A 27,137-nucleotide genomic window follows, 5' to 3' on the forward strand; every position below is an offset into this window, starting at 1 on the left:
TGAAACACAGTACTAATTATAAGCTTCTCAAGATATGGTTAACGCAACCTCATGATTTGCAGGCTATTCCTCTACCTGCTCAGAAAATATTTATGTAAATTAAAACAGCCTGATGATTATGCCTATGACAGTTCTTTCAGTCTGTGTGATGTATCCTGTCCACCCTAAAATAAAATGTAGCGTGAAGTATTAGTTATTTAAAACATTCTGAATGAAAGTTAATGTCTGTTTTAGCAATCTTTCTGAGAATGTTGCAAAAATGATATTTAAAAAAAATTTATGAAGGCATATGGTTAGTCATATAAACTTAAGAACATTGAGCCTGAATACTTGAAACAAAAATAAGTTTTTGTTCAGATCAGTCTCCCTCTTCTTCCTTCCTCCCTTCCCAGCCTGACTCACTAGTGATTGGAGCTGCATATACCATAGTGTTATTTTAACTTTCTGTTGTTAAGTGTAATTGATGATCTGCATGCAAGTTACTTTGGGCTGGTTTTCAGATTGTGTTTGCATTCTCATAGTCCCTCGCACTCTTTCTGCATCTGCATTGTTTAGCCAGAAATACAGCAGTAGGTTCATTTGTACAGTCACTAACACCAGTTTCTCCTTTCAACAGTGCGTTTATGTTCGGATCGACTTAGTCTCATCAAGGACTGTCTTGCTCAGTTGTCAACGAACTATAAGCAGTCTGCTAAGCTCCTGGGACTTGCAAATTTGCTGAGGGTTGCAGGTAAGCTGTTAACAAGACACTGAATTGCAATGCAACATGCATTCATGTTATGCTTTAGGACATTTGAGTTGATCATTAGAATTTATGTTCAAGGATATCACTAAAAGTCATCTGGAAGAGCAGTCATTGGAGAGGAATGAAATATTGTACATGAATGAACTATTTTTTTCTGTAAAATAGCTGATATTGTCAGCTGCTCTGATGTTTCACTAATACCTAGAATAAAAACAGCCTTGTCTAATCTGGATTTTGAGTAAAAGCTCATTTCAGATTGGAGGAGTTGTGGCTGAGAATATTTTGTCTTACAGTTAATTGGTAATACTACAATTTCAGTAAAGCTTATTTTCTCTGTCAAAGTAGTTTGATTTAATAATAGTCTCACTTAAGTTGGAGAGGAGAAAAAAAAGTAATCTGTAATGCATAAACTTCAGCTGTTAGACTTTTGTCTATGCTTCGTGTATCTCCTTTATGCACTGAAAATAATGTGGTAGCTTCAGTATTCATTTGGAGATGAAATCTTTAAGGATTGAATCCTAAGGATATTAGATTTTTTTATTTTTTTTTTTATTTTTAAGATAGCCTGCCTAAAGTTTCTGGCAGACCTTTTCATTTTTGAAAAATACTTATCAATGCAACTGGAAATACAAACTGCTATATTTTTATGATGTAGAAATAGAATATAGAAATATAAAATAGAAATCCATATTTCATGCAGCGTGATATATAAAATCAGTGCATTCTGGCTTTGTCAGTGATGCTTGCCTGGCTAGTTCCTTTCTCTCTTTATTTGTTAAATAATTTAAAATGATGAAGATTATTAAGACGATAATTTCTTATGTTTTCAGGAAGCTTAGTATTAGCAATTTTTGCATAATATTATATATACGGAGGGAGATATTCAAGGGGGTTGGGTGAGGTTCTGAACAGAGGTATAGAAGTTAGGATGTTGACCTCCTGAGGTGCCAAGGTCCCAAGGAAAGGAATCACTGGGAAGGTTGTCGTGACCCCGGTAAGCTCAGTGCTCCTGTTGAGCACTGCTACTTAACAGAAGGCAGAGGATGGTACTACATCAAGGCAGCTGGATCCAATATATGTATTTGTTCATTCATGATCCTATGACTCTATGATTTTACATGTAATCTCCTGTTCTGCAGAAAACCTAGAATGACAGTCATATATTTTTTTTCTTTTTTTCCCCTTTGCTTGCAAGACTTTTGGGAAAGAAACCCCAGTCCTTATTGGTTCATAAGACAAAAATGCCGTGCTGTTCTTTCCCTCTCTCCTCTACTTCCTTTCACATCAAGTTAAAATCTATCAATTTTTTTGTTAATATTTTTGGGTTCTTTAGGCTAATGCTGCTGATTTTTGTTTTGCCTTCTTTTTGAATCTAAATGATTCACTTTTGTATGAGAGAAGGAAAAGCAAAATCCACAGTGATTCTGTGAAGCTTAAAACCACAAAGTATTTTGTCCAGTAGTGTTGTCCTAGTCCCTTTGTTGCAGGTCAGCACCTACAGTGCCCTGGTATGTACCTTTGAGCAGGGAAAACCTCCAGAGACTGAGAGATGAGAGGCAACATATATTAGGTAGGGAACTTTAGGGAATTCATATAGAGCTTATTGATATGGTAATGTCTGTGTGCTAGTGTTACAATCACAGTGGCACTTATTCAGACACCACTGAAAAGAGAGATTTAAAGAGATATTTAAAGCCAGATGATGAAATGGCCTCCTGATTTTCTCTTCCATGCGGTTACCAGGCTGGAGAAACCAGAAGATGAATGTGCAAGGTGGTTAATTTTTAAGCAGGTGAATGATTTAAAAACTACTACTTAGGCTGCAAATTACATATTTATTCTGAGAGAGTTGAGGTCTCTGACTTTAATGGTTAACTTTGGGAATAGCCCTAATGGTTGTTCGTGTGGTAAGTATGGAATTTTAGTAGTAAAGGTATATTGCAAGAGTGAATCTTGGCAAGGAATACACTACTTTGACACTTGCTTTCTTGTTTCTTATGCTGAATAATTAACTTGGTCACTTTCAAACTTAGTAACATTTAATTGAAAGGAAAAAGCATCAAGAAAACATTTTCAGTAGTGACTTTCTGTGGTGGGATTTTTTGGTGTTTTTTTCCTTTTTTGCTTGTTTGTAAGTAGGTAGTTTTAAGCTTTTGTGATTAAAAATTATTTCACTGTCACTGAGGGATGACTAGTCATATTACTTATATGGAAATACTGTTTTCTGTGCAGGATATTCATTTATAAGCAAGATATGGATTCAGTATGAGAATGCCATAGTTGTGAATTTTATCTAAACTATTTGTTTTAGGAGATAGCCTATGGAAAACAGGTTTCTTTTATTTTGAGAAACTCAGTATTTCTTTAATCTTTTTAGTTTTTTTTGACTTGAAAGCTATAAACAGCATTCCACTATTACTGCAGAATTTTTGTGCCTGACATTCCATCCCATTGATGACTATCCAGAAGAAAAACCAAAAGCATACAAAGGAAACATGATTGTCATCGCCATTTTAGGTCACGCATGCAAATGTAATATTTTTCTAACAGATTAAAGAAAATCTGTAGAGCTTTGCTCTTTAGTCCTCAATTACTGCTGTATGTGCTTTCAGTAAGTGCTGGAGTAGGTAACTTTACGCTGAATTTAAAGTTGCACATCATTTTAGTGGCTAGGTTAATAATACCTTTAAAAACAGATTTTAAGTGGAATTCTAGCGTAGCCTGAATCATAGCCTGTAAATGAAGAGTCTCATAAAATTTAATAATAGCTTTTAACAAAAAAATATTAAAGCAAGACATAGAAACACCATTCCTACATCTGTCAACTCATAATTTTAAGTTATTGAGTTACAATTAATTGTTAATATGATGAAGAGTTATTTTAGGACTCGGTAACCATAAGAATGATAACAAAGGCTAGTATAATTTATTCCACAAATTAGTTTCTAGTCAAAAGGGCAGCTCATGCATACAGATTTTAAGATTTGTGAATGAATATATTTTATTTTAAACTGAAGATTAGAAAAGGAAAACCTTCCTTGCAGTTTTAGCACAGATAATCTTTGTTAGCAGGTTTAAAACTACTGGGAAAGGGTAACTTGATTTCTAACAGCTTATGATGAAAGTGAATGATTTTATGGAGATATATTGGGATGAGTCTAGATATTGAAAAAGAATCTAGGGATTGAACTTTATGGACTTGCTTAATGAAGAATTAGATAAAGGGCTGCTCGAAGAAAGAATTGTTTTTCATCCCTAATTGGTTTTCACTACTTATGCAATTATCCTGATTTATGAGCCACCTTTGCTGTGAAAGAAGTTCTAACTTTGTCTTGTGGAACATACTTATGGTATTGGTTATGCATGTTCAAATTTTCAGTCCCTTCCGTTCCTCATCCACCATGTGTATCTAGCAGTAGAATGCTTTCTTATGCTTTATCAGATAACTGGAGGAATTTATTTTAGCATTTCCCCCTCTTGGCTCCCCCTGCCACCCCACCCTATATAATTACTGATTGTGAAAGACCTGCTTGCTACATCTATCCATACCTATATAAATTTTATACATAGTGTATATATAGAGTATATAGTATATGCTACATTATACTATATATAGCCTATAAAATACTATGAGCATATATAGTTCAATTTCAATTGTAAACGAATGCATTTGCTGTGTGTACAAGGGTAGAGTGTACACAGTCATCCTCAAGGAGCTTTGGGAGCTGTGTTCTCTGAATACAGCGTGTTTAGAGAGCAGCACTGAAAGTGAATAGTAGAATTTATATTCATACTTATCAAAGCTAAAATATTGCTTAGGTAATGATATATCAGCTAGTTTCTTAATTGCTTTAAAGTATTTGATTAACAACAGTAAACTCTACTTAAGCCTCACATCCGTACCTCTGTAAAGTAAGTACACAAGTGTAATTTCACAGATGGGCAAAGTGAGAGAGGGAGAATGTGCTCAGCATGACAGCCAGAAAATCTGCACCTGCTCAGGGAGCTGGAGCTATTCAATGTCTTGTGATCCTCACTTAATCCACACTCTTGGTTAAGAAAGGGTTTTCAAGAATTCACTTTATGCACTTACTTGCTTACAAAATAGAGGAGCAAAAAAACAGTTTAAAAAAAAAAAAGCTTATGTATCAGAAATTAAAAGCATCTTCTCTACTGTTACTGTTTATCAAAAAGATCTAATGAGCATTGCTCTTAATTTTTTTGAGTCAGGCTCTCTAGAAATGTTTTCTGTCAATTATTCTCTTTTCTCACAACTTTCTGTATTAATTTAGTTAATTTTAATATCCATAAACCAATTCTAGTAACTTTAAGCTTTGCACACATTCCTAAGTTAAAGCTTTATTTTTGAAATCTACCTTCCTTAACACTGACTTTCTTGCTTAATGCATGTGGAAGTAACCATACAGATGGTTTCTGATATCCTAAATATAGGTCACACAGAATTTCTGGAGTATACATACAATTTTGATACCATTTGACTTTTAAGGTTTTATGACTTGGTTTCACTTAAGATAATGTTGTTTCATCCACTCACAAATAGCATGCATCTTACCCAAAATGTTTCAATAAGGTTTTTTTTATTTATTTGACCGAAATTGGATCCAAACTTTTAAAAAATATTTGAACATCCTTTATGTCTTAAGAAAATATAATTTTCTATTATTTCTGAGCTTCCAATTTTTCCTCTCATCATTTGTAGTAGAATCATAGAATCATTTAGGTTGGAAAAGACCTTTAAGATCGAGTCCAACTGTAAACCTAACACTACCAAGTCCACCGCTAAACCATGCCCATAAGCACCACATCTATACATCTTTTAAATACTCCCTTTCAGGTATGATGCCATATCTGCTTGTTTCAATTTCTGTCTGAATGCTGAACGTCATAACAAAAAGATAGGGAAAACTCTGGAGACTTAAATCTTACTGGGTAGAGTAACCCTTAGAATGTGAATGTATTTTCCTTATGACATAAGGAGGCAGTAGTCTGAAGGAGCTGAACACACACAAACTTTCATAGATCACAGAAGGGAAACAGAAAGTAAGATATCCTTTACAGTTTCTGAACTGAGTCTGGATGTCAGACATTAACATGATGGCTTAATGCAGAATTACTATGTAGTATAATAAGGTCACCATTTTAATAGTTTTTCTCATTGAACCTTTCTTGGTTTCAAATCCTGGATGTCTGTCAAAATGAGAAGGGGAACAATTTAGAATTAAAAACTGTCACTTTTATAAGACTTTATTACTAAAGGTATCCTCAAATGAGGCATCACAAAGCTTAAGCAGTGATTTTTTTCATGTTTGAATAGAAGAACAAGACCATGCCTCTGAACTGCAGCGGGTAGTATTTTAAGTGACTGCGCTGTTGAGGCAATGAAAGCCACGTGAAAAAGGTATCGGGCTGTGCGTTGCAGGGGATTCACTAGGCGTGTTGGAGCTGATGACTGTTCTGTGGCATAACAGCGTGTGTCAAGACGATGGAAGTTAAATGAACAAGCAGTGGAGATAAGATGAGCAAGTATAGCCATGGACTGGAAGGAAAACGAGCCTTATATTTTATGCTTGCACTTTCCTAAAACACGTGGAGATGTGTCCTACTGCATCAAAACTAATGAGCTAAAACATTGGGGATGGAGGACCTGTCAGCATACGACTGCTCAAGCACAATTAAGAAGAAAACTTCTGAAGTTTTCCTTTCCAAGTGTTCCTCCTCTCTTCCCTCCAATCCCACTGATTTTTAAGTAGTAATAAATAGCAGTGATTATTTTGTCTAGCTGAAATCTGAGGGACAATGGTTTGATAATTTCTTTTGCCTTTTATTTGTGTCTGCTACTTACTCAGATCTCTGTATGTAGTAAAGCTGTCAGGGTGAAGTGGGCATTGGAAGGTGAGTGGCAAGTACGGATCTCTTGCTTACAGATATGACAGTTCACATTTAGCTTGTGTAGATAGAAGCACCTCTTTGTCATCTGTAATTGCTTTTACCCAGATGAGAAGTTGCCAGGTTCCACAGGGCAAAATATTGCAACGGAAGAGCCTTGGATGTGATTAATTTGCAACATCACGTGTTGGCAGTACACAGAGTAAGAGGCCAAAAGATAAAATGATGGGAAGCCAACCTGTTCTCCCAGCTCAGTTAGTTATGACGTGCCAGGATTAGGGGAATCTTGACTGAGTTCAATAATTAGGGTAACTTCACTTCCCTGAATGTCATTCTAGTGCAACTGCTTCATCTTTTCTTTTGAGAAAGCTTTAAAAAGAAATTTGCTTTGCCTGTATTGATGCATCTGCAAAGTAGAGTTAAAAATAACAACTATGTGATTTAAGACCATGTACTCTTTAAATGGTTTTTGGAACCGAATCCGTTTAACCTTCTGAAATATTTGCATTTCACATGTTGTAGTAATACAGTTTCATAAACCAGTGCCCTTTTCAAATGACTGTAACAGTAATAACTGCGTAAAATCACTTTTAATAAGAGGGGAGAAACATGAGCAAGAAGCTTGTATTGAAAAAATCCACTCATTTTTCTTCTCTTCTTGCCATCCTTCTTTCCTAAATTAAAATGAATAGCAAGGGATTATTTTTCCTGGGTATGTTTAATCACGTTCTCAGTGCGTGGACATACACAGTATTTTGAGCACAAGCCTGGACCAACTGGTGTCAGTAAAGTAAATAACTTTTATTCTCTTGTGTTCATTCTAAATTGGAAAAAGCTTAAAAAAAAAAAAAAAAAAGAGATGACTGGATGACTGGTAAACAGTGACAGGTATAAATGTTATTTATATTGACTCTAACTGGCTTTGAAAGGGAGATGAGTTGTCTGATTAGATTTTCATCTGTGAATGCTGCTGTATTAAAATTAAGGTTAGGACGTTTTTCAACAGAGATTCTTCATGAAACTTTAGTTGGAAGAGATCAATAGTATCCAAAGTGTTTCTTTTAACTCATAACTGGGGGAAGAGGCATTGTCCAGAAGGTCTGGTGACAAAGATGCGTGTGTGGTGTGAAAAAATAGTTTCAGTCCTACTTGCTAAATTTATTAGGGTAGGGTTTTTTAAATACCTGTATCTTCCACATCTCATGAATTAATTGGCTCCGTTAAGTGGAAGTTTAAACTGGGGCTTTGTATAATGTAACAAAACAATTAAAAATTTCAAAATTATTCTTCTATTACAGTTCACAGAAGTTTTTTTTCAATGTCAGGATTTCGATTTGTGTGTCCCTTATCCTAAATATCAGTTTTCATCTATGTCTTGGCCATCACATAAATACATTTTTCAAAATATTTTTTCAACCTAGGCATAACATGTTGTGTAGCTTATTTTAGCCAGTTATGATGCTAGTGTTTTTTAAAATACATAACTATTTTTATTGTTTCCTTCAGGAAAAGGCAGATAATTTTATTTCTGCTTCAGATTCAAGACAGGCTTTTCGTGTAGTGGCATATAGTTTTCTTAAGAGATAAAGTAGCAAGGTTAAGTCAACCATTAATTCCAATTAACTAATAAAAATGTTGAATTTTTCTTACAGGAGATGATCAGATGGAGAGAAAAGGTCAAGTTTTAATTCTCTTAGTGGAACAAGCTCTCAGTTTCCAGGACTACAAAGCAGCTAGTATGCATTGCCAGGAGCTCATGGCCACAGGTGAAGTGAATAAATGGGGGTGGCATGGGGTGATGGTGGTGGAAATCCCCAAGTTCTGACTCTCGGCTTACTGTGAAGTATGGTGCTTCGGATTGGTCCTTGTCCTTCAAAAGTCAGTTACATTTGGCTTGTGGAAGTCAACGGACATCAGCCTGTCAAATGTAGAAGGCAGGTGGTATGAAATGTGACAAATCCTGTTGTCATGGAGGAGGAACTCCATGCAGTCATGGAACTACAAAATACTTATGCCACAGTGACTTCTGGAGCAATGTTGTCTTTTTCTAAATCAGTTTAGTTCGCTGAGATATCTCAACTGAAGTCACATACTGTGATTCAGATAATCCCTTATTTTTTGCGTCAGAAGCTCAAAAATATATCCCAGTAGGGATTCTATTTCAATTGTCTCCTCAGTGCTTTTTTTCTTGTAAGAAAGCAAAGGGAAAAGTTTTAATTTGTTATATTGTTTAAATCCCATTTACTATGTTTTTCTATTATGTTTTTGTTCATGAATGTTTGTGTGTAACACTGTTGAGATTAAACATATATGTTGGTCCATAGACATTATCATTTACACATAGTCATGTTTCTTCTCTGTAAATTCTTTATGGAAACATGTTTCAGTATCTTTCTTAAGCTATATTTCAGTTTGCTAAAGTTCATTCACATAATGTAAAATCTTTCTCTGCAGTTGCTATACCACTTGTTCATAGAGTCATAGAATCATAGAATGGTTTGGGTTGGAAGGGACCTCAGAGATCATCTACTTCCAACCCCCCTGCCATGGGCAGGGACACCCTCCACTAGACCATGTTGCCCAAAGCCCCATCCAACCTGGTCTTGAACACTTCCAGGGATGGGGCCTCCACAGCCTCTCTGGGCAACCTGTTCCAGTGCCTCACCACGCTCAGAGTAAAGAATTTCTTCCTAATATCTAATCTAAATCGACCCTCCTTCAGCTTAAACCCATTACCCCTTGTCCCGTCACTACATGCCCTTGTAAACAGTCCCTCTCCACCTTTCCTGTAGGCCCCTTCAGGTACTGGAAAGCTGCAATTAGGTCTCCCTGGAGCCTTCTCTTCTCCAGGCTGAACAACCCCAACTCTCTCAGCCTGTCCTCATAGGAGAGGTGCTCCAGCCCTCTGATCAGCTTCGTGGCCCTCCTCTGGACTCTCTCCAACAGCTCCAGGTCTCTCTTGTACTGGGGCCCCCAGAGCTGAAATCCAGAGATTTTCATCTCTGGAAATAATTATAAGAAATAACATTTTGTTAGTCAACTGGGTAGGGAATCTTGTATTTAGTTTTCAATCTGAAAACAATATTACAGGCTGTAGTAATAAGTGCTGACTTTTATTTCTTACTAAGTTGTGTGCACATTATAAAAGACAGTTCAGGTATCTTTAAACAGGACCTGTACTTTTGGAGAGACATTTGCCAGGTGCATCTGGATAGCTCCAAACTAAACTTCCTGGCTGTCTGACAAAAGATGCATGTGATATATAGGAGCTGATGAGAGGAGGTGAGAGGCAGATTCCTATAACCTCCTCCTACTGCAGGAAAAATGGATCCTAGCTGTTAGTGATATTTCTCTTCAACACAAATACATGCAAATGTTTTTGCCCTTTGTAATGTACAAAAACATGGAAAGGAGGTGTATACAGCAAATACTATATGCAGTGAGACAGTTACCCAACTATTAGACTTTTAACCTGAAGGAGCTTTTTTTATATGTTTCTGGGAATTTCCTTGTTATTTCTACATTGTACCCCTGTCAAACAGGTGAAAATGGGACTGCAGCTAGTAGGAATGTGCAGGTGGTTTAGATGTCTACCTTTCCATAAAAGCTCCTAAAATATTTGTGCTAGTTATGTAATTTGTATATGTGAGGATGTGAGTAGAGGTAAATGATATATGTATGTCAAGATATTAAAGAAGATGGAATTTGTTTCTCTGGCTCTTTTTTCTGCCTCGAGGTTGAGAGCAAAAAAAATCTGAGATGAACTGAGGTTCTTTTAATATATCAAGTGATATATTAATTTATTTTTTTTACAGCCACTCCAGTGAGGTGTTTTATATCCTACTCTGAAGTAAATTCTGATTTTCTTACTGCAACATGTGAAAAATATACTCATAGTGTGTAGGCTTACAGATACCTGCTGTACTGATATTTACAATATATTTACAATAATGAATCTTGTCTGTATTTGGTCAGTCTAAAGTTGAGTTGTATCTCTGTTTTGTGGAGCCTTTATGGTTCCTTTCTCAGGGGATGTTGTATCAGCAGGAGTGCCACATGCCCTCCTTTATCTCATCCAATAAGAATTACGCAGCATCCTTGTATCACTTGTGAAGTTTACCAACCTCAGAGGTATGTTTTGTGTTCCCTTGTAGGTTATTCTAAAAGCTGGGAAGTATGTAGTCAGCTTGGGCAATCAGAAGGCTACCATGATTTGAGTATGCGTCAAGAGCTCATGGCTTTTGCTCTGACACACTGTCCCCCAAGTGCCATAGAAGCTTTGCTGGGAGTGAGCAGTTCGTTGCAAACCCAGGTAGGTGTTTCTGAAACTTCTTTCATACAAGTTCAGTGCTTACCAAACTAAAGGGGACTTGTGCTCATTTTTAAGTTTGTTCCCTTGAGTTCCACCCCCCAAGTTTGTATTTGTTCTACTGTATTTTTCTACTTTCACTGTTATATTTCAACAAATGAGGTGTCTTTATAATCATTTTTATATGATGAGTTGGCTTCTCAAGTAGAAGTGCAATTGTATTCTCTATCTTCATTTATTGCCTGATTTAAACATTTTATTTGTAAATGCAGTCAAATAATTTTTTAATGTTCTGTCACCTGTTTACACCTTGTAACGCAACTTCTTTAAATGCCCACATAAATGTCTATTCAATGTTTATTATTACACTTTTATGATCTCTACCCAATATACAATGAAATTCTTTTCTCACTGATTTCAACCATGTAATGGTTTTAACAGCTACAACAGACTTCATGTCTGAGCCATCTTTAACTCTGCAATGACTGACTTATTAATAGAATCAGATGTTAGATGTTCAGCTGATCATATTATATAAGTGAGAACACATACCTGGCATTCAAATACAAGTTATGGCAAGATGACATAGAAAACCTTTTGCAAAGTTTTATTTGAAACTGCTGTGCAGTAATTTAGGTTGTTAAAAATGTTAAGTTTCTATTAAGTGTCATAGTGGCTTGGCCTACATACTATTACTTGTTTAAGAGTTCATATTTGTCTTGGTTGTCTAAGAGTACACAATGTTCATAGGTTTATCTTTGTATAATAAAAAAATCTTAGAAGGCTTGCATTCTGTATCTGAAGAATGGGGGAGAAAGGAGCAATAGCTACTGTATGTATGCAGTCTAAGGCAGCTGCAAGTGTGTAGCCTTTTTCTTTACAAAATCGCTTGTATAGCAATGTGTATGGGAAATACAGGCAACATCTGAAGGCAGTCTGTACTGCTTCAGTAACAGGATAACATCAGAATGAAATGCTACAAAGAATTTGAAATACAGTCTAACCTCTGCAAGCTATTTACTGGTTTTTTCATCATGAAAGCACTCAAATTGGAGAGATAGGTAGAGTTATGAGCCTAAACAGAAGCAGAATCTTTGCAGAATTTACCTGTATGTTATAGAAATAAAAACTTGCTTCCCCCCCTTATGTGCCAATACCTGGAATTAGAATTTGAAGTCAAACAAACTTTTGGCGCTCTCATTCCTTCTAAAGGCTTCATGTCCTGTGAGTTGTAGTGCAGCTGCTCAGCCACTGGTTATTAACCCCTTGGATCCCACTTCTCCAAGGGAAGCGATTCTTTGTCTTCACAAAACTTGAGACTGAATTTGTTGCTCAGGTTTCTTTGTTAGTGCAATATTATTTGCAGCAAAACTGCAATGATGATTCACTTGGTGTTTGCCCCAGGAAACCAAACCCAAGTCATGATTTCTGTCAAAGCATTTTTAACCCATTTCTTCTGCAATTACTTTCTCTGTAAACTAAGCATAAGCTTTTCAGCTCTGTTCATTAATGGTCCTACATGTTCAGTTCAAGCACTCTGTCTCTGTGTGTAGATATATATATATATGCAAAAAATCTTTGCAGAAGGTCACGCTGACCAGGTGTTACATGTAAATGTTTTTTATGGACCTTCATCAGTTCTATGGCCTGCAGAAATTCTGCTTATGAAGCTATTATATTGTGTACCACTTGCTTCTGTGGCGTTGCCCAACATCTCAGAGGCACAGTTCAGATAATTGATGCTTTTCATGGAAGCTCTTTAGTCTACCTAGTACAGCAGGGTGTATATAACTTAAAAAAAAAAAGTTCTTACATTTTGTGAAAAACATTGCATAAAAATCACAGAGAAGGGAAGGTCATTTTGTCTAGGGACTACAGCAGTGAGAGGATGTCAAAGATATCTACGTGATGTTCTCCCTGTCTTCTCCTGCACCCTTATTTTTCTGTCATGGAAGCTTTTTTGTCATCATTTCTTGTGTTTCCTATGACTGGTAAGAAATTATATTTATTTTGTGTTTATAGATTCTTTATCAGGCTGTGAATTACCAGTTTTTTCCATCAGAAGGAAGTGAGAATATAAATGTCTCAGGACCTTCTTCGTTGATCAGTAAGGATACAGAGGTAAGCTTTGAAGAGTTTTTAAAGCAATAATGATTTTGTTTTGCATTATGCTGAAGAGCTGAATTTGAGTTTTTAGCAACATCTACCTGTTTACTAGAAAAAATGCACAACATTAAATACACCTACTAACTTCTGTTCTTTGATTGGTTTACCTTCAAGGTTTTGCTTATGTATTTATACTTAGTCTGTTCTGATTCTTTTGTTGCTTCTTTCTACACAGTCTTAGCACCATAGGAAAAAAAATCATAAACCCAGAGGCAGGAGAAGGTGAAAGGGCAACAAAACTTAACACAGTAAAATACATTATTGTTGGTTTGATTTTTTGATCTGTCCCAACTGCAAAGCAAGACATTTGAAAATAAATCTGAGCTATGTATTTAATTAAAAAAAAAAGTCTTGAATTAAGCTTATTTTCCCCTTTGTTCTGTGCATCATTAAGTTTATGACTTATCATTTTACAACTTTCATATCATAGAATGATTTGGGTTGGAAGGGACCTCAAAGATCATCTAGTTCCAACCCCCCTGCCATGGGCAGGGACACCCTCCACTAGACCAGGTTGCCCAAAGCCCCATCCAACCTGGCCTTGAACACTTCCAGGGAGGGGGCATCCACAGCCTCTCTGGGCAACCTGTTCCAGTACCTCACCACTCTCACAGTAAATAATTTCTTCCTAATATCTAATCTAAATCTACCCTCTTTTAGTTTAAAACCATTACCCCTCGTCCTGTATTCACATGCATATATTGCATGTGAAATTATTTTTGTGGTAAGATGAGAAGGAAGTTTGAGTGTTTTGTAGGAAATAGAGGCAGAGCAACAGGAAAAAAGTCTACTGTTACTCTTTCTACTTTTCATGTATTATTTTAACAAATTTAAGTGTGTACATGTACAATTGCAAGTACATTTCTGTCTTTAAAAGAAGATGTAATAACCTGTTTATGAAGGAAAGGAATGTTTTTTTCATCCTCTTCAGAGTGGAAAATTCTAAGTTTAATTTATTTTTTTTTCTCTGTTTTCTGTTTGAGTTTTTCTATAGGTGATAAACAGATCTTGGGGGAGGGGGCAAAAACCTTAAACAAATACAGGAAAGAATAGAGAAAGAAAGAAAAAAGGTGGCTCATGTTGCCTAGTCTGGCTTTTTGAGAAAAGTGTCTGAATTGCATCCTCCTTAATGTCATTATACCCTTGGGGAATTTTTATCAATGGCAACTGTAGATGGAACATGCTAGTCTTTGCCTTTGGTATATTTAACACCATGTGGCTTAAAAAAACCACACCTCTGCTTCATGTTATTCAAATGGGAACAGGCTACTTCTGTGTGTATCTCTGTATTTTGTGTATGCTTTTTATATATGTATAGGCATATGTACATACTTTGTATACATATATGCATATGTAAACATACATACACATATTTGCATATTTATAAAATGGGTAGGAAAGTAAAATAGCACTGAAAACAGCATTCAGAGGAAGAGAGCGAAACCTTTTATGTATCTGCTAGAATCATTGATATGAAGAACAGGTCTGTTCACAGGCACATATGCTTTTTATTTTCTGGAAAATGGTAAATGAATCTCTCCTGAGAGGAAGACGATTAACTAGATGTTAATAAAATTGTGGAACTTTCCAATGTGGGTGTGGATGCGTATTTTTACAATATTTTAATGTATATAACGAATTTGTCATGCATCACCTTTTGTATGCTGGAGTACTATTGACTGTATGTTGTGACAGAACAATTATGCATGCGTATAAATGATTCAGAAACTTATTCAAGGGTTTATCAGAGTTGAGTAAACTCACTAATTAACTTCATTATCAATTCAGTTTGGATATCTGAAGCAATTTTCATTATGCTCGGGAATTTGCAAACAGAAAATTATCCACTCTTGCTTTCTCCAATATATCTTTCATTTTTTTTCCCCCTTTAGTTGTGGTTGGTTGTCTGTTTAGAATTGGCAGTAGGCAGACAGTTGACCTGGCAAGTTTGTATGTTGCTGCATTGGTTTTTTTTCTTTCTGTTTTAATACAGCTTCTTGGCATGCCATATTTCAGACTGTTACACTATGAAATGAGTTCTGTATATTTGCTAATTCTGTCTTTTTGTTCTCTCCCAGTTGACTTAAATAGGGATTTATAACTTCTTTCATTTCCTGCAATGACACAGGAGGAAACATAGCCAAGAATTTAGTTTCTGTATAACCCTTCCTTTGTTACAGACATCTGAAATGTTAGAAAAGCAATATATTCAATAACTCAGTTTTTGTGACTTAACTGAATCCCATAACTGCAATCCCCATAGTTCCACTTCAGCTAATTCCTCATGCTTCACCTTCATTGTCTTGCACAGAATTTCACTTTCTTCAAAGGAAATACAAACCATAAGGGTTTTTTTCCCCTGTCTTTTTTTCTTTTTTCCTTATGTCCTGATTAACTTATAGCATCCTTTTCTCAAGAACTTGACAAATGTTCTTCTTTCTCACTTATTGATACCTTTTCAAATTGGTACTCTAAATGTAATTTTCCTTGACTTGACAGCTTCTTCTACCATACATGTGTTTGGGCATCCCTTTCTCTGTTGCATTAAAAATACCTATCTCTAAGTGTATCAATTTTCCCTTTCAAAGCTTTAGTGACCTTTTTCTATCTCTTGTTACCTTTATCTAGTATTGAATCATTAGTTGCCACTACCATATTTTTCATTTTATCAACCTACACCACCAGCTGGTCATACTTGTTAATCATTCTTCTCTTGATGAACTCCTCTCTAGAAATGTCTAAACTCATTTCATTTTTGTTGTTTCAAGTTTTTCCTTTGAAACTTTTTTTCCCATGAAACTTGCAGAAGTCTTGATAGCCACTGGCTACATATCTTCATAAATTGCATAGAATTGTGTCATTTAACATTGCTGTTGTATTGACTTCAGTATAACTTTTCTCCAAGTTTTTGGTGGTTCCTACTCTGAAGGAAGTTCCTGATTGCTATGGTAAAGATGCACACAATTATTCTGTAGGAGTTAATGCATTTGCACAAGAATGTACTTTATTACTTCAGTGCCAGCTTATCACTGTTGATTGAACTCATGGGATCTGTTGGAGAAATTATCCTCTGGAGGCTACAGTGATTCAAACATAGCAGATTATTTCTAAGTGAAATGTTAAGTTTCCCCAATCCCCACTCCAGCTGCTGTTTCAAATAGTTGTGATTTTTTTAAATTTATTTTACTTTTTATTTTGAGATTAACTGGAACTGTGTTTTGTGGTTTAGTAAATGTACTGGTTTTAATTCTGTAATAATGAAATTAGAATTCTTTTGACAGGAAGAGGTAGCAGTAATTCCTGAAGGAATTGTGCTCTTTTGCAGTGTCACTGAACTCTTGTGCAGAAAAGGAGAAAAATCTCAATGTGGAACTCTATATGTGCACTATTTAAACTCCTGTTGTAGTCAGTAGTGATCCAGTTAGTGGTGCATAGGGAATAATGCAGTTAATCAACCATTAGGTGCTTGATTTAGTTACTTCATGATAGATATCAACAATTTCAGATGCCCTGAGTTATCCTCCTGTCCTTTAGCTACTGACCCAAAAAGTCTGGGTCTTCTGTCAGATCTACAAGTGTTAAGCAGATATCTTAATTAATGCCATATATCTCAAACAGTCAGCTGCTTAAATATAGGCTTTGATGAATCAAATGCATTCTGTATACTTAAGGCTGGCTTACTGTTTCGGTTCCAGTGACATAGCCCTAATAAGAGCTTAGACATCCAGTGACACCTGAATTTGAGCGTTGGCATCTTGAGCTGAACCTTTTCCCTAGTCTCTCATCAAGGGTCTGTTTTTCCTTTGCAGGACTGGAGTTTTCATTTAAACAGGTTCATTAGCTGTAACATACATTACAAAAAAACCCAACCAACCAAAACCACATACCCAAAACTCTGCAAGGCACAAAACATAAATGTAGAATAAACATGAATGCTTCTGTAAAAGAGACTGCTTTAAATTCCTGTTTTCCAATGGGAGTACCAAAAAGGGAAAAAGAAAAGGGAAAGCTAGTATACTGTGTTCTGTCTTATGAACAGAATCTATTCCACCTCACTTTTTCTTTCATAATCTTAATGCATAATGATTCTTAATGCATAAGATGTATACAGTGTATGGTTTTTGCTTGTCTTGATCCTTGCACCTTGACTAATTTGTCATTAAAGATGAAAAAAAAAATCCGTGTTGCAGGTGTTCTAATTTATTACTCTCTCTTATGTGGCTTATTTGAAAAATAGTTGACTTTATTATTTGTCCTTGCATTAGACTATTTGGAATGATATATATGTGTAAGTATGAGCATATGTGTATAATTATATATACAAATATTTTAGCTGTTACTTTAGAGTATCTTGACAATTCAGAATTTGTTGGCTGACTTTTTTTACACCAGTTTAGATTCATACATATTTTTAACCTGCTAATTTAGGATTAGTAAATTGTTGTTGTTGTTATCATTTTTAATCAGAAGTACTTACTTTTAGAAAGGATATCAGGAAGAAATAATAGAAGAAAGTAATTCCCACCAAACACCCCTCAAAACCCCCAAACTGTAACTTCCTTCTGAAGATACAATTAAAGGATATATTTAAATTTGTCTTCTTAAAATGTGATCTCCAACAATCTTTAAGAAATAATTTATTTTATGAGAGATTGATTAAGGATAGCAAAAAGTTATAGCCTGAAATTGTTACTGTCCCAGGTACACAGAGGAATGGGGAATGGCTTTTCAGAAAACAGAATTATTTGTGCAGAAAACTCAGCCTGTCCTCATAGGAGAGGTGCTCCAGCCCTCTGATCAGCTTCGTGGCCCTCCTCTGGACTCTCTCCAACAGCTCCATGTCTCTCCTGTACTGGGGCCCCCAGAGCTGGACGCAGTACTCCAGGTGGGGTCTCACAAGAGCAGAGTAGAGGGGCAGGATCACCTCCCTCAACCTGCTGGTCACACTTCTTTTGATGCAGCCCAGGACGTGGTTGGCTTTCTGGGCTGCAAGCGCACACTGCTGGCTCATGTTGAGCTTCTCCTCAATCAATACCCCCAAGTCCTTCTCCTCGGGGCTGCTTTCAATCCATTCCTTGCCCAGCCTATAGTTGTGCTTGGGATTGCGCTGACCCACGTGCAGGACCTTGCACTTGGCCTTGTTGAACTTCATGCAGTTCGCACAGGCCCACCTCTCCAGCCTGCCAGGGTCCCTCTGGATGGCATCCCTTCCCTCCAGCGTGTTGACCCCACCACACAGCTTAGTGTCATCAGCAAACTTGCTGAGGGTGCACTCGATCCCACTGTCCATGTCGCTGACAAAGGTGTTAAACAGTGCCGGTCCCAGTACCGACCCCTGAGGCCACTCATACAGCTATAGAAGCGTACACACTGGCATACAAGTTAGCCCATTAGATTTCATGCTGCTGAAGGAGGTTTATTTAAAAAAAATGTGTTTTGCTCAAATGCAGTGGATAACTTGGGGGAGTGGGAGAATTTTTTCTTTTGTTTTGATTTGGTTTGGTTTTGTTTTCTTTTCTTTTTTCCTCATGAACAATTAGGTAGGTGTCCTGCATCATCAGCTTTAAAATGGAGGCAGAGAGAGAAATTAGTATTCTGTCATAACATTTAAAATAAATTACAGAAAGCTTTTGTACTAAGTACCAAAAGTGGTTTCTTGAAGAAACACACAAAGAAGAAATCCTCCCCCCCCGCCCAAGCCACCAGACCTAGGATCTTCTGTTGCTTTTTACCTCTCAGAAGAGTAAAAATTGTGACATATACTTAGCATGTTCTTTCTTCATTTGGTGAAGTAAGAGCTGAAATCTTCACTTTAGTCAGTCAGTTCATTAGTGGTGCATCTGTGAAATGCAGAATGTAATTTCAGAAAAGATTGCAAAAATGCTGTAGCTACAATGGAAAGAAGTTCTTAAGATGCATCTGATACTTCAGTGGTCATCTTGAGGCAGTGATTTACTGCATACTACAGTAAAAGGTATTATTAATAAGTTTGTCCACAGTGAAATTCTGCATTACTGAAGCTAATATGTTTTGTCACTGAAGTTATGGTGGGACAGAATTCACGTGAGCATAACTTGGCATCCTTTTGCTCTGATGTCTGAAATTTTGTCATGAGTTAGTAAGTTGTAAACTAATACCTCGCATTCAGTTATACAGGTAGAATTTTGCTATTTCAATACACTTCAGTGTATGGGGAAATTAATAACAGAGTTGTTAGGGAGAAGCTGTTGAAGTTTGCTATATGGAGGAAAATATTTATATTTTCTGTTGCTGAAGACAGTGTGTTTACATTATCATGCTAATTATATATATATATGCCAAATGTGTAAGCTTTGTAAAGCATGCAATTAACACAAACCTTTCAGGACTGGAATAGCACAGATCAACGAACATGGATGTTCTGAGTATTATTTATTGCTTTACATGAGGAAGAGCTGGTGCAGAAAGCTCCATTTGTGGAACATGTCTTCTACTTTTAAGAATTGACTTACATGTTAGTTTACTGGGACTTAGTGAAGACGTTTTGTGGGATAATGTGTAGACGTATGTATTGCAGAAGCAGTTTGGGATTGAGAAGAGGCTGGGGTCTCGATTCTTTCTTGCAGTCTTTTACGTTTGCTATATTCAGTACCTTGTAAGTGCTGACTGCAGAATTTCAAATCTTGATAATACTTTTTCACTTGGTGTGGAGATGAATGTTTATACCTCTTCACTATTTCCCCTACTGAGAATTCAACTTAATTAATGCTACCTCTGTACAAATACAAGATTGTTTCTACTATCGGCTTTCTTGAATTATTGAAGATTAATTTTAGCATGCTCAATCTCCTCATTTGTAGGGAGATCATTATTTTAACAGAAGCATTCAACAATTATGTAAAACATTATCATTATAAACTCTGGAATTAAAAACAGCTGGTGTCTGTGGAAACAAGATTCTAGTTGAATAAGGGGCAAAATGTTCTACTGATCATGCTACTCCAGATTGAAACTTCTAAATCACTTTTATCTTGTCTTTTGTTTGTTTTTATGACAGCTGTTGCTTAAATTAATTATCATTAAAATATGTTATTAACATAGTGTTCCTGATCTCTAATGCGTTTGGCTTTAGGTCATTAGCCTAATTAAAGCATGAGTCTAACAGTTGCCGTTGTGTGTTGAATATGCTCACAGGATGAAACCAATGTCTCCTCTAGCCAGTCTGCTGATTTGTTGTACTGGACGACATCAAAAACAATGAAGGTGTTGTCTAACACAACCATGACTACAAAAGCCATGCTGCATGCTGTCAGTGATGGACAGTGGTGGAAGAGATCATTAACTTATCTTCGACCATTACATGTAAGGGATTGCTGATGTGTCTGCAGATGTTTACACATTCACTGATACATTAGTATAAAAGCTGGGCTCCTTTGTAGGTGTCTGATAACTGAAGACCTCAAATCAATAAATGAAGTAAAGACATCAGGGGACTGTTTGCAAACAAATCCCAATGAAAGAGGGGGGGTCTAAAACTGTTTCCTTTTCTTGTTTTCTAATCTATTTTCTCCTTTTTTATCGTAGTGTGAGAAGGCATAGTTGAAATTTGGCAGAACTTCAGAACTTTGGGGGAGAAAGCACAGTGAAGCCCACTCATTAAATACTGTCATTTTATATTCAAAGCTGTTCTTTCCAGTTTCTCTCTTCTGCCTTCTCTAGTTCAGTGGATTTTCTATAATGTTTATGATACCAGTTTTTCTGATACTACCTCTGAGCATGATTCTCTGTCCTTTTTTAAGAATACTGACCTCATTCAGCATTGGTTTGTGTAAGAAGGCTCCTATCTTGCTCCTTACTGAATTCAATGATATTTTCATTTACAGTTGTTTCCCTTCTGAACAGCAGTTACAGACTTTTTAATGAGCTTTTTTACAACTAGATGCAACTATACTTATTTTTCCTAGGGCCAAGAATTTGGAGATGTATTAAGAAGTGGACCTGGAGAAAATGCCACTGTGGAAAAACAAGGCTGTCATCCGTTTTATGAGTCTCTAATTGCTGATCCATATGTTGCAGAAGTAAGTTTCTGTTACAGAATTCTGAAGTGTTAATTTTTTGTTGAGATCTTATAATTAAGTAATAATATGGATTTTGGATTATTTATGTCACTTGAAATTTAGTGCAATAGTAGGAAAAAAATCCTGAATGAAACAGAAGGGAAAGCAAATGCAGGAACCGAGGTAGCTAATTGCATGTGATGCAAGTGAGCTAAATATAACTGCAGGGTGTAGCGCGCATGTGTCAGTTACCGTATTTTACTTCTAGTCTGAAATCAGCTATGGAACATATGAGAACAATTCTTCGGAAAGCCTTGCAGAAGTGTTGCTGAGAACAGAGAAACTGACAGAAACAAAGAGTGAAGGAACAGACCTACTTCCAACTACAGAAGGTATGCGTATGTGTATATTCACTCCTGTATTTACTATATATAGTAAATATAGGAGAATCTATGGATGGGTTTAAATATGGAGAATTGCACTCAATGATTTGAACTGTTGTCTGGGTGTTTTGTATGAATTGTGATCTGGTTCAACATCTTATGTTGGTAAGTAGTCTGGATAGAAGTAGCTGCAGAAGTAGTATTTTTAAAAGGAGTTGCTCAGTAAAGATTAGAAATCTGAAATCAGAAAGTTAGCTTTAAATAAGCAGAAACTGATATTTGGGAGCTGAGAAAGATATGAACATTGTGGGGGGAAAAACTGTTCAGTTTCCTGAATGTTACCATGTACAGATATTTAAATGGAAATATTCAACCCAGTGTTAATGTTATTTGTATGTATGCCTGTATGTTCACCTGTTCAGATTCTGTGTCATTGTGTATACAGGTTTCAGTATTGCAGGGACATTACAGTATTTTATTTGCTAATTAAAGCCTAACTGCAGCTTCCAGAATCATTAGAACTTTTTGTCATCTTACGAAATTTCCACATTTTATAGGTTATAGTTAATAATTTGTTAACTGAAAGTTTCACTTTTTAAAAACAAAACAAAACCCAAACCAACAAACCACACAAAACCACCTATGACTGTCTTTCTCTTTTGGTTGTCTCCTGCTGGTTTAAGAAATGAACTGTTTAAATATTTAAATGCTGTTAGTGTCTTTTGAAGGAAGATATCTGTATTATATTTTACTCTGTGGTAAGTTCTGCCATGAGAAATGAGTATATTAAATCACTTGCAATATGAGAAAAGTTTCAAGTGAGACTTTCTTCATAAGCCACACAATTTTATTTCAACTCTTTAATGAAAACCATCATATTTGTTTTACAAGTATACGATTCAGTAGTTTGAGATATGTGATATTTTTACAGATAACCTGTACAGTTGTAATATAATATAATAACATTGTGAATTAGAAAAGGTCAGCATCAGCTTGTATAAATGGGATTGTATTCACTTTTTCTTCCTTTCATGTTCTCTTAATGCAAAATTAGTTTTAAATCAATACTTACGATCTCTTTTCTTGCATGCTGAAAGCCCATAGGCTTCTAGCTCTGATGCCTGTGTCTTAAAGGAGGGAGAGGCAAGGATTAAAAAGCATTCATTGCTTTCTTAGGGCAAGTGGCGTTAGTTTCCAGATCTTTGGTAATGCTTTCTGCTCCAGCTTGAGTAATTGGAAGTGGTTGTTTACAATTCAGTGGTGGCTTTGAGATGGAAATTTCAGTTTTGGGTATTTCTGCTTGAAGAAGAAAAGTTTTAGATTCCAGCTTTAGTTTTTGAGCCTCTATCTTCCTCCTCTTAAGTGGGCAGACTACTGTTTTTACCATTTTAATACTTGTGTTCTCTTCCACCACTCTTACTCTATAGCCAATCTGAATTTCACAGTCCTTTCAACTGTGCTATGTAACTGAGAGTTCTGTGTTTTCCTCTGGAAAACTGAGCTGTATTCGTTCTGTACTCAACAGTCCTGCTTTATGATTCTTTTTGGTAGTCAATAGACAGTGTTCTTACGCAGAAGTGTAACGTAGCTTTCTGTAAATGAATGGATTGTTAATGTGCTAATTGTAACGTTTTTAGCCTTGGATTAACAGTATTGGATCCCACCTCTTCCCCCTTCTTAACGCTTTGCTTTATCAATTCCTGTGAAAGTCCTTATGATGAGTTAACACTTTCAGGATTGTGGAGCTTGAAAATGTGCATATCAATAGCACACTGCCAAAATTTAAAATAAAAAAATCACGCAGATATGAACCCCATTTATTATTCTGTGTTTTTCCCCATATTTTCAGGCTTACTCTAAGGTTTTGGGAGAATTTGGCTATATGAAACTTGAAGGCTAATACGAGTTATTAGCTACTATACTAGTAACTAACAAACACAGCAGATTCCATTTGATTTTGCTGACAAGTTTGAATCCCAGTTGTTTCAGCTTTCTTCTAGGACAGCTACAGCAGCAGGTTTCAGCTGTGTTAGAAGAAGATGCAGTCTAGCAAAGAAATCCTCGTTGTACTTAGCACAGTCTCAGGAGAAGCTGAAGTATGCATCAAACTCTTTCTATTACTACAGCAGTATCATGCTCCAGGTGTGAGGGAATGACTAAACACTTTCCCCAGAGGCAGCGTGTATGATGAAACTCAAGATAACATTTGCTGCTTCTCTTGTGGATTTGATAGGGTCACAAGCCTTGGAACTTTGACTTTTCTTGTCCTTTCTATCTAGATGTAGGTGGTAGATTGAGCATTTTTTGGTGAAGTGGTAAAACCCATCACTTTGGGTCAAGTAAAACGCTCTTTCCTCAGTTGTGCCGTTATAGTGCGTCCAGACTTAGCGTGACCAAGGCAGTGTTGCATATCTGTGTTTAATTGTAGTTGTCTTTCTCCATAGCCCTTAGGGATTTGATGGGGAGGTTGAAGATGAGATCCGAATGGGATGTTACTACAATTGATGACTGCATTTTGTTGTAACTAGATTAGGTACTAAACTTGAAGTAAACCTAAGAAAGTCGGTCATACCTATTAATCCTCAGGAGTTTTAGAACGAAGAATAGCTTAATGTTTCCCATGATTTAGCAATTGCTTGCAGAAGTGGCTAAGTGCAATATATACTTTTAAGTTTAGTGAGATTTTATCACATGCTAAATGAACAATTGAAGACTTGAAGCAGTTTTTGCATTTTTTCTTTTTCAGAGGAAAAACATGGAAAAAGAGTTAAAACTTCCTAGGTATTGATAAATTTCAGTTTTCACAAATAAACCATTTTCTTCCCTACTTTGCCTTCCAAACAGGCTTGTGGCATAAAGAAAAGACCTGCACAGGAAATTAAAATTGTTCATAAAATCCATTTTTTGTGTGTGTATTTTCCTAAGGAAATATTGCTTGTGAGACAGCAGCATTGGCTCTTTGCTTGCCACTGCCTGTCCTCCCTGGTTTGCCAACCCTGTAATGTTTAATCCCTTTGGCAAATTTCAAATTTGGCAGTGGTCTGAAACGATACTAAGTTCTTGTAAATTTTGTGAAGATGTATGAGGGGACAGAATGGCATCCTGCTAATGTCCGTAGTCTGCGATTAGAGCTCAGACCTGTTAGACGTCAGAGAATTCCTATAGGGCTTCACTGGGAGACAGAAAACTGTATGAAATTACTCTTCGTGTATACACGTGTGTTTTTGTGTATGTAGAGTAGGTTTCTATATACGGATACATGAGCACACATCTGCACACAAGCACAGAGAAAATTTATATTTATTGAATTGGTACACAGGATTTTTTTTTCTCAGAAGGGGTGGCAGTGGAGGCAGGTCTTAAATACATTCTGGCAACTGAGATGCCTTTGCATGTAGCTTCATGCAAGAATACAGATAAAATCATACTGTTTTCTGGGCTTCTATTGGTGCTATGTTCTTCGTCATGATTGCTATCTGGACAGTGAAGATAAATTTTGGCTAGTGTGGCAGTTGTCATATTGGGGATGTTAAGTTGGAAGAGAACCCAGAATTTATGATGTATTCCCAAGTCTTTGCAATCATTAATTTTCCAGAGAAAGGGAGAAAAGGGCAGAGCCCAACTTCTTTCCCTCCTCCCGATTTTTTTCTTTTGTTTGGCTAGAGCTGGTTGTAAGAATATATAAACTAACTTTGCTTGTGCTCAGAGCAATTTTTTATTTTTTCAAACTAATTCATAAAGATTTTAGTACTAGATATTTCTAGAGTCATATTATCTTTGCTTGGACAGCGCACAGGTTATTTTGAATGTAGCAGAAACAAGCTGTCAGCAGCAAGAAACTATTGGTAAAAGCTATTTGAAGCACAGGTGCTGTTGGACAAGCTTGTATTTGCAGTAACTGTGACGTATTGCTATGTAGACAGCCTCGGTGATGACTTGTCACATAGAAATTTGGGGCTTGTATTCAGCTGAGGGCCAGCATGTAAATCCACTTCAGGCTGATGGCAAATTAATGATAATCTGAAAATTGTAATTGGTCATTCGAGCCTTTTATAAATCATTCTTTGGAACAAAGAATTCACTGGGGGGCTGTGTGTGTAAAGTAATCAGGTTTCTTGCCAGCATGCCCTCAAGTGTAGTTTGTGTAATGAGGGAATATAGGTATTTGAGACTTCCTTAAAATAAACGAAGAGCTAAGTTGCTGGAAGATGGCTTCTACTGATTGGAATAATAATAATATCTATATAAAAAAGGAAATAATAATGTTGTTTTCCTGGTATACTTACAATTACTATGCAATTTCTGGTCCAGGTTTCATAAGATTTTTAAAGGTGTCCCTGGAACTAATAATTTACATTCTGTACCCCCAAACCTGAATATTAAGTGTATCACGAGAATCTGTATTCTGTAATTGTTGGAACTTTCGTAGCAACTGCAGTGATGCTTGACTTTAGTACTGAAGGAGATAACTGCATGAAGGAGAGATCCTGTAATTAAATAACAATTTATTGAGCGCTCACATTGTGTCTGTATTGGTTCTCCTATTTGTGTAATGTAAAATATACTGGGTTTTTTTAAACAAAACAAAAAGCGTGATATCTATAATGTAGGAAAACCAGGTAATTTTTGCGTCAGTTTTACCAGAAGTATATATTTTTATAATCAGAATAATTATTCTTCAATGCATTAATTTTGACTGTGTCATTGTGCTGATATTTCTATTTGCAATATGTGGCAGGGCCCGTTTTTGGTGTTTCACTGATCTTATTTAAAATTCCTATGACACTTGCAGGGTTTTTTTGTTTTGTTTTTAATAAAGACAGGAATTTTTAATATAGTTTGTTGTGTTCAGTGATAAGTGAATTAGAACTCAGGCTTGAAGAGAAGACATTTTGTACTATCCGTCTGGTTGGTATCCTCAAATGCTTACAGCACTACATTACTGCCTTGGTTTTACAAGCAAGAGATTTACTTGTAAATCAGTACAGGTGATATTTTAGTGGCTTTGTTTAGCATCCGTTACTGCATAGTCTCACTCTTATTTGGTTAATGCATCAAATGCTTTGCCTGGAAGTCAAGGTAAAGCTGTGCTGCTGTTTAATTACATATTATCTGTTTCTGGATTGCACTGATAAGTGTTTAATTAAGTACATATAGAGTGCTTCAAGCTAGTGTCTAATAAAATATGGCTACATTGAAAAAATTTCATTTGCTGTCAAAGCTAAATGGGTCAGTAATCAAAGCTTTATTTCCGCTCTCTATGTTACAGTTCTACTACAACTGGCAAGTGATGCTTTACCAAATGATATGGCCTTGTCGCTTGCCTATCTACTTGCACTTCCACAGGTACGTTGATAGTGATTTTTGTTTGTATGTTTTTGCCAGGAAAGACTATTCATAGCATTTCAAAATTCCATAAGAAAACATAATTTCTGTACGGTTTTAAAATCGAAGTCTTTGAATCAGTTTACATACACATTTTTATAGATTGGGATGGTGGATTTAAAGGAAACTCTGAACGAATGCCATTGGACTGCCTTATGAGCATGGCACTGGCAAAAAGACTCATTTTCTTACTTAAAATAGTAGTT

General features: G+C 36.2%; 1 protein-coding gene across 5 annotated transcripts in view; it reads left to right on the forward strand.

Moving 5' to 3' along the window:
• Nucleotides 1-27,137, forward strand: part of NBAS (NBAS subunit of NRZ tethering complex) — a 183,475-nt gene that overhangs the window by 63,071 nt on the left and 93,267 nt on the right. For 4 of the 5 annotated variants that reach the window (XM_054821998.1, XM_054821999.1, XM_054822000.1 and 1 more), the window contains 8 exons: nt 617-730; nt 8,305-8,418; nt 10,807-10,964; nt 12,984-13,082; nt 20,301-20,468; nt 21,071-21,184; nt 21,432-21,555; nt 26,816-26,892. In XM_054821998.1, the coding sequence (XP_054677973.1) occupies nt 617-730; nt 8,305-8,418; nt 10,807-10,964; nt 12,984-13,082; nt 20,301-20,468; nt 21,071-21,184; nt 21,432-21,555; nt 26,816-26,892 (968 nt within the window). The remainder of the gene's footprint in view (nt 1-616; nt 731-8,304; nt 8,419-10,806; nt 10,965-12,983; nt 13,083-20,300; nt 20,469-21,070; nt 21,185-21,431; nt 21,556-26,815; nt 26,893-27,137) is intronic. The other variant, XM_054822001.1, reaches the window with a different exon arrangement.

Source organism: Grus americana, chromosome 3 (assembly GCF_028858705.1).
Source record: "Grus americana isolate bGruAme1 chromosome 3, bGruAme1.mat, whole genome shotgun sequence".
NCBI lineage: Eukaryota > Metazoa > Chordata > Aves > Gruiformes > Gruidae > Grus > Grus americana.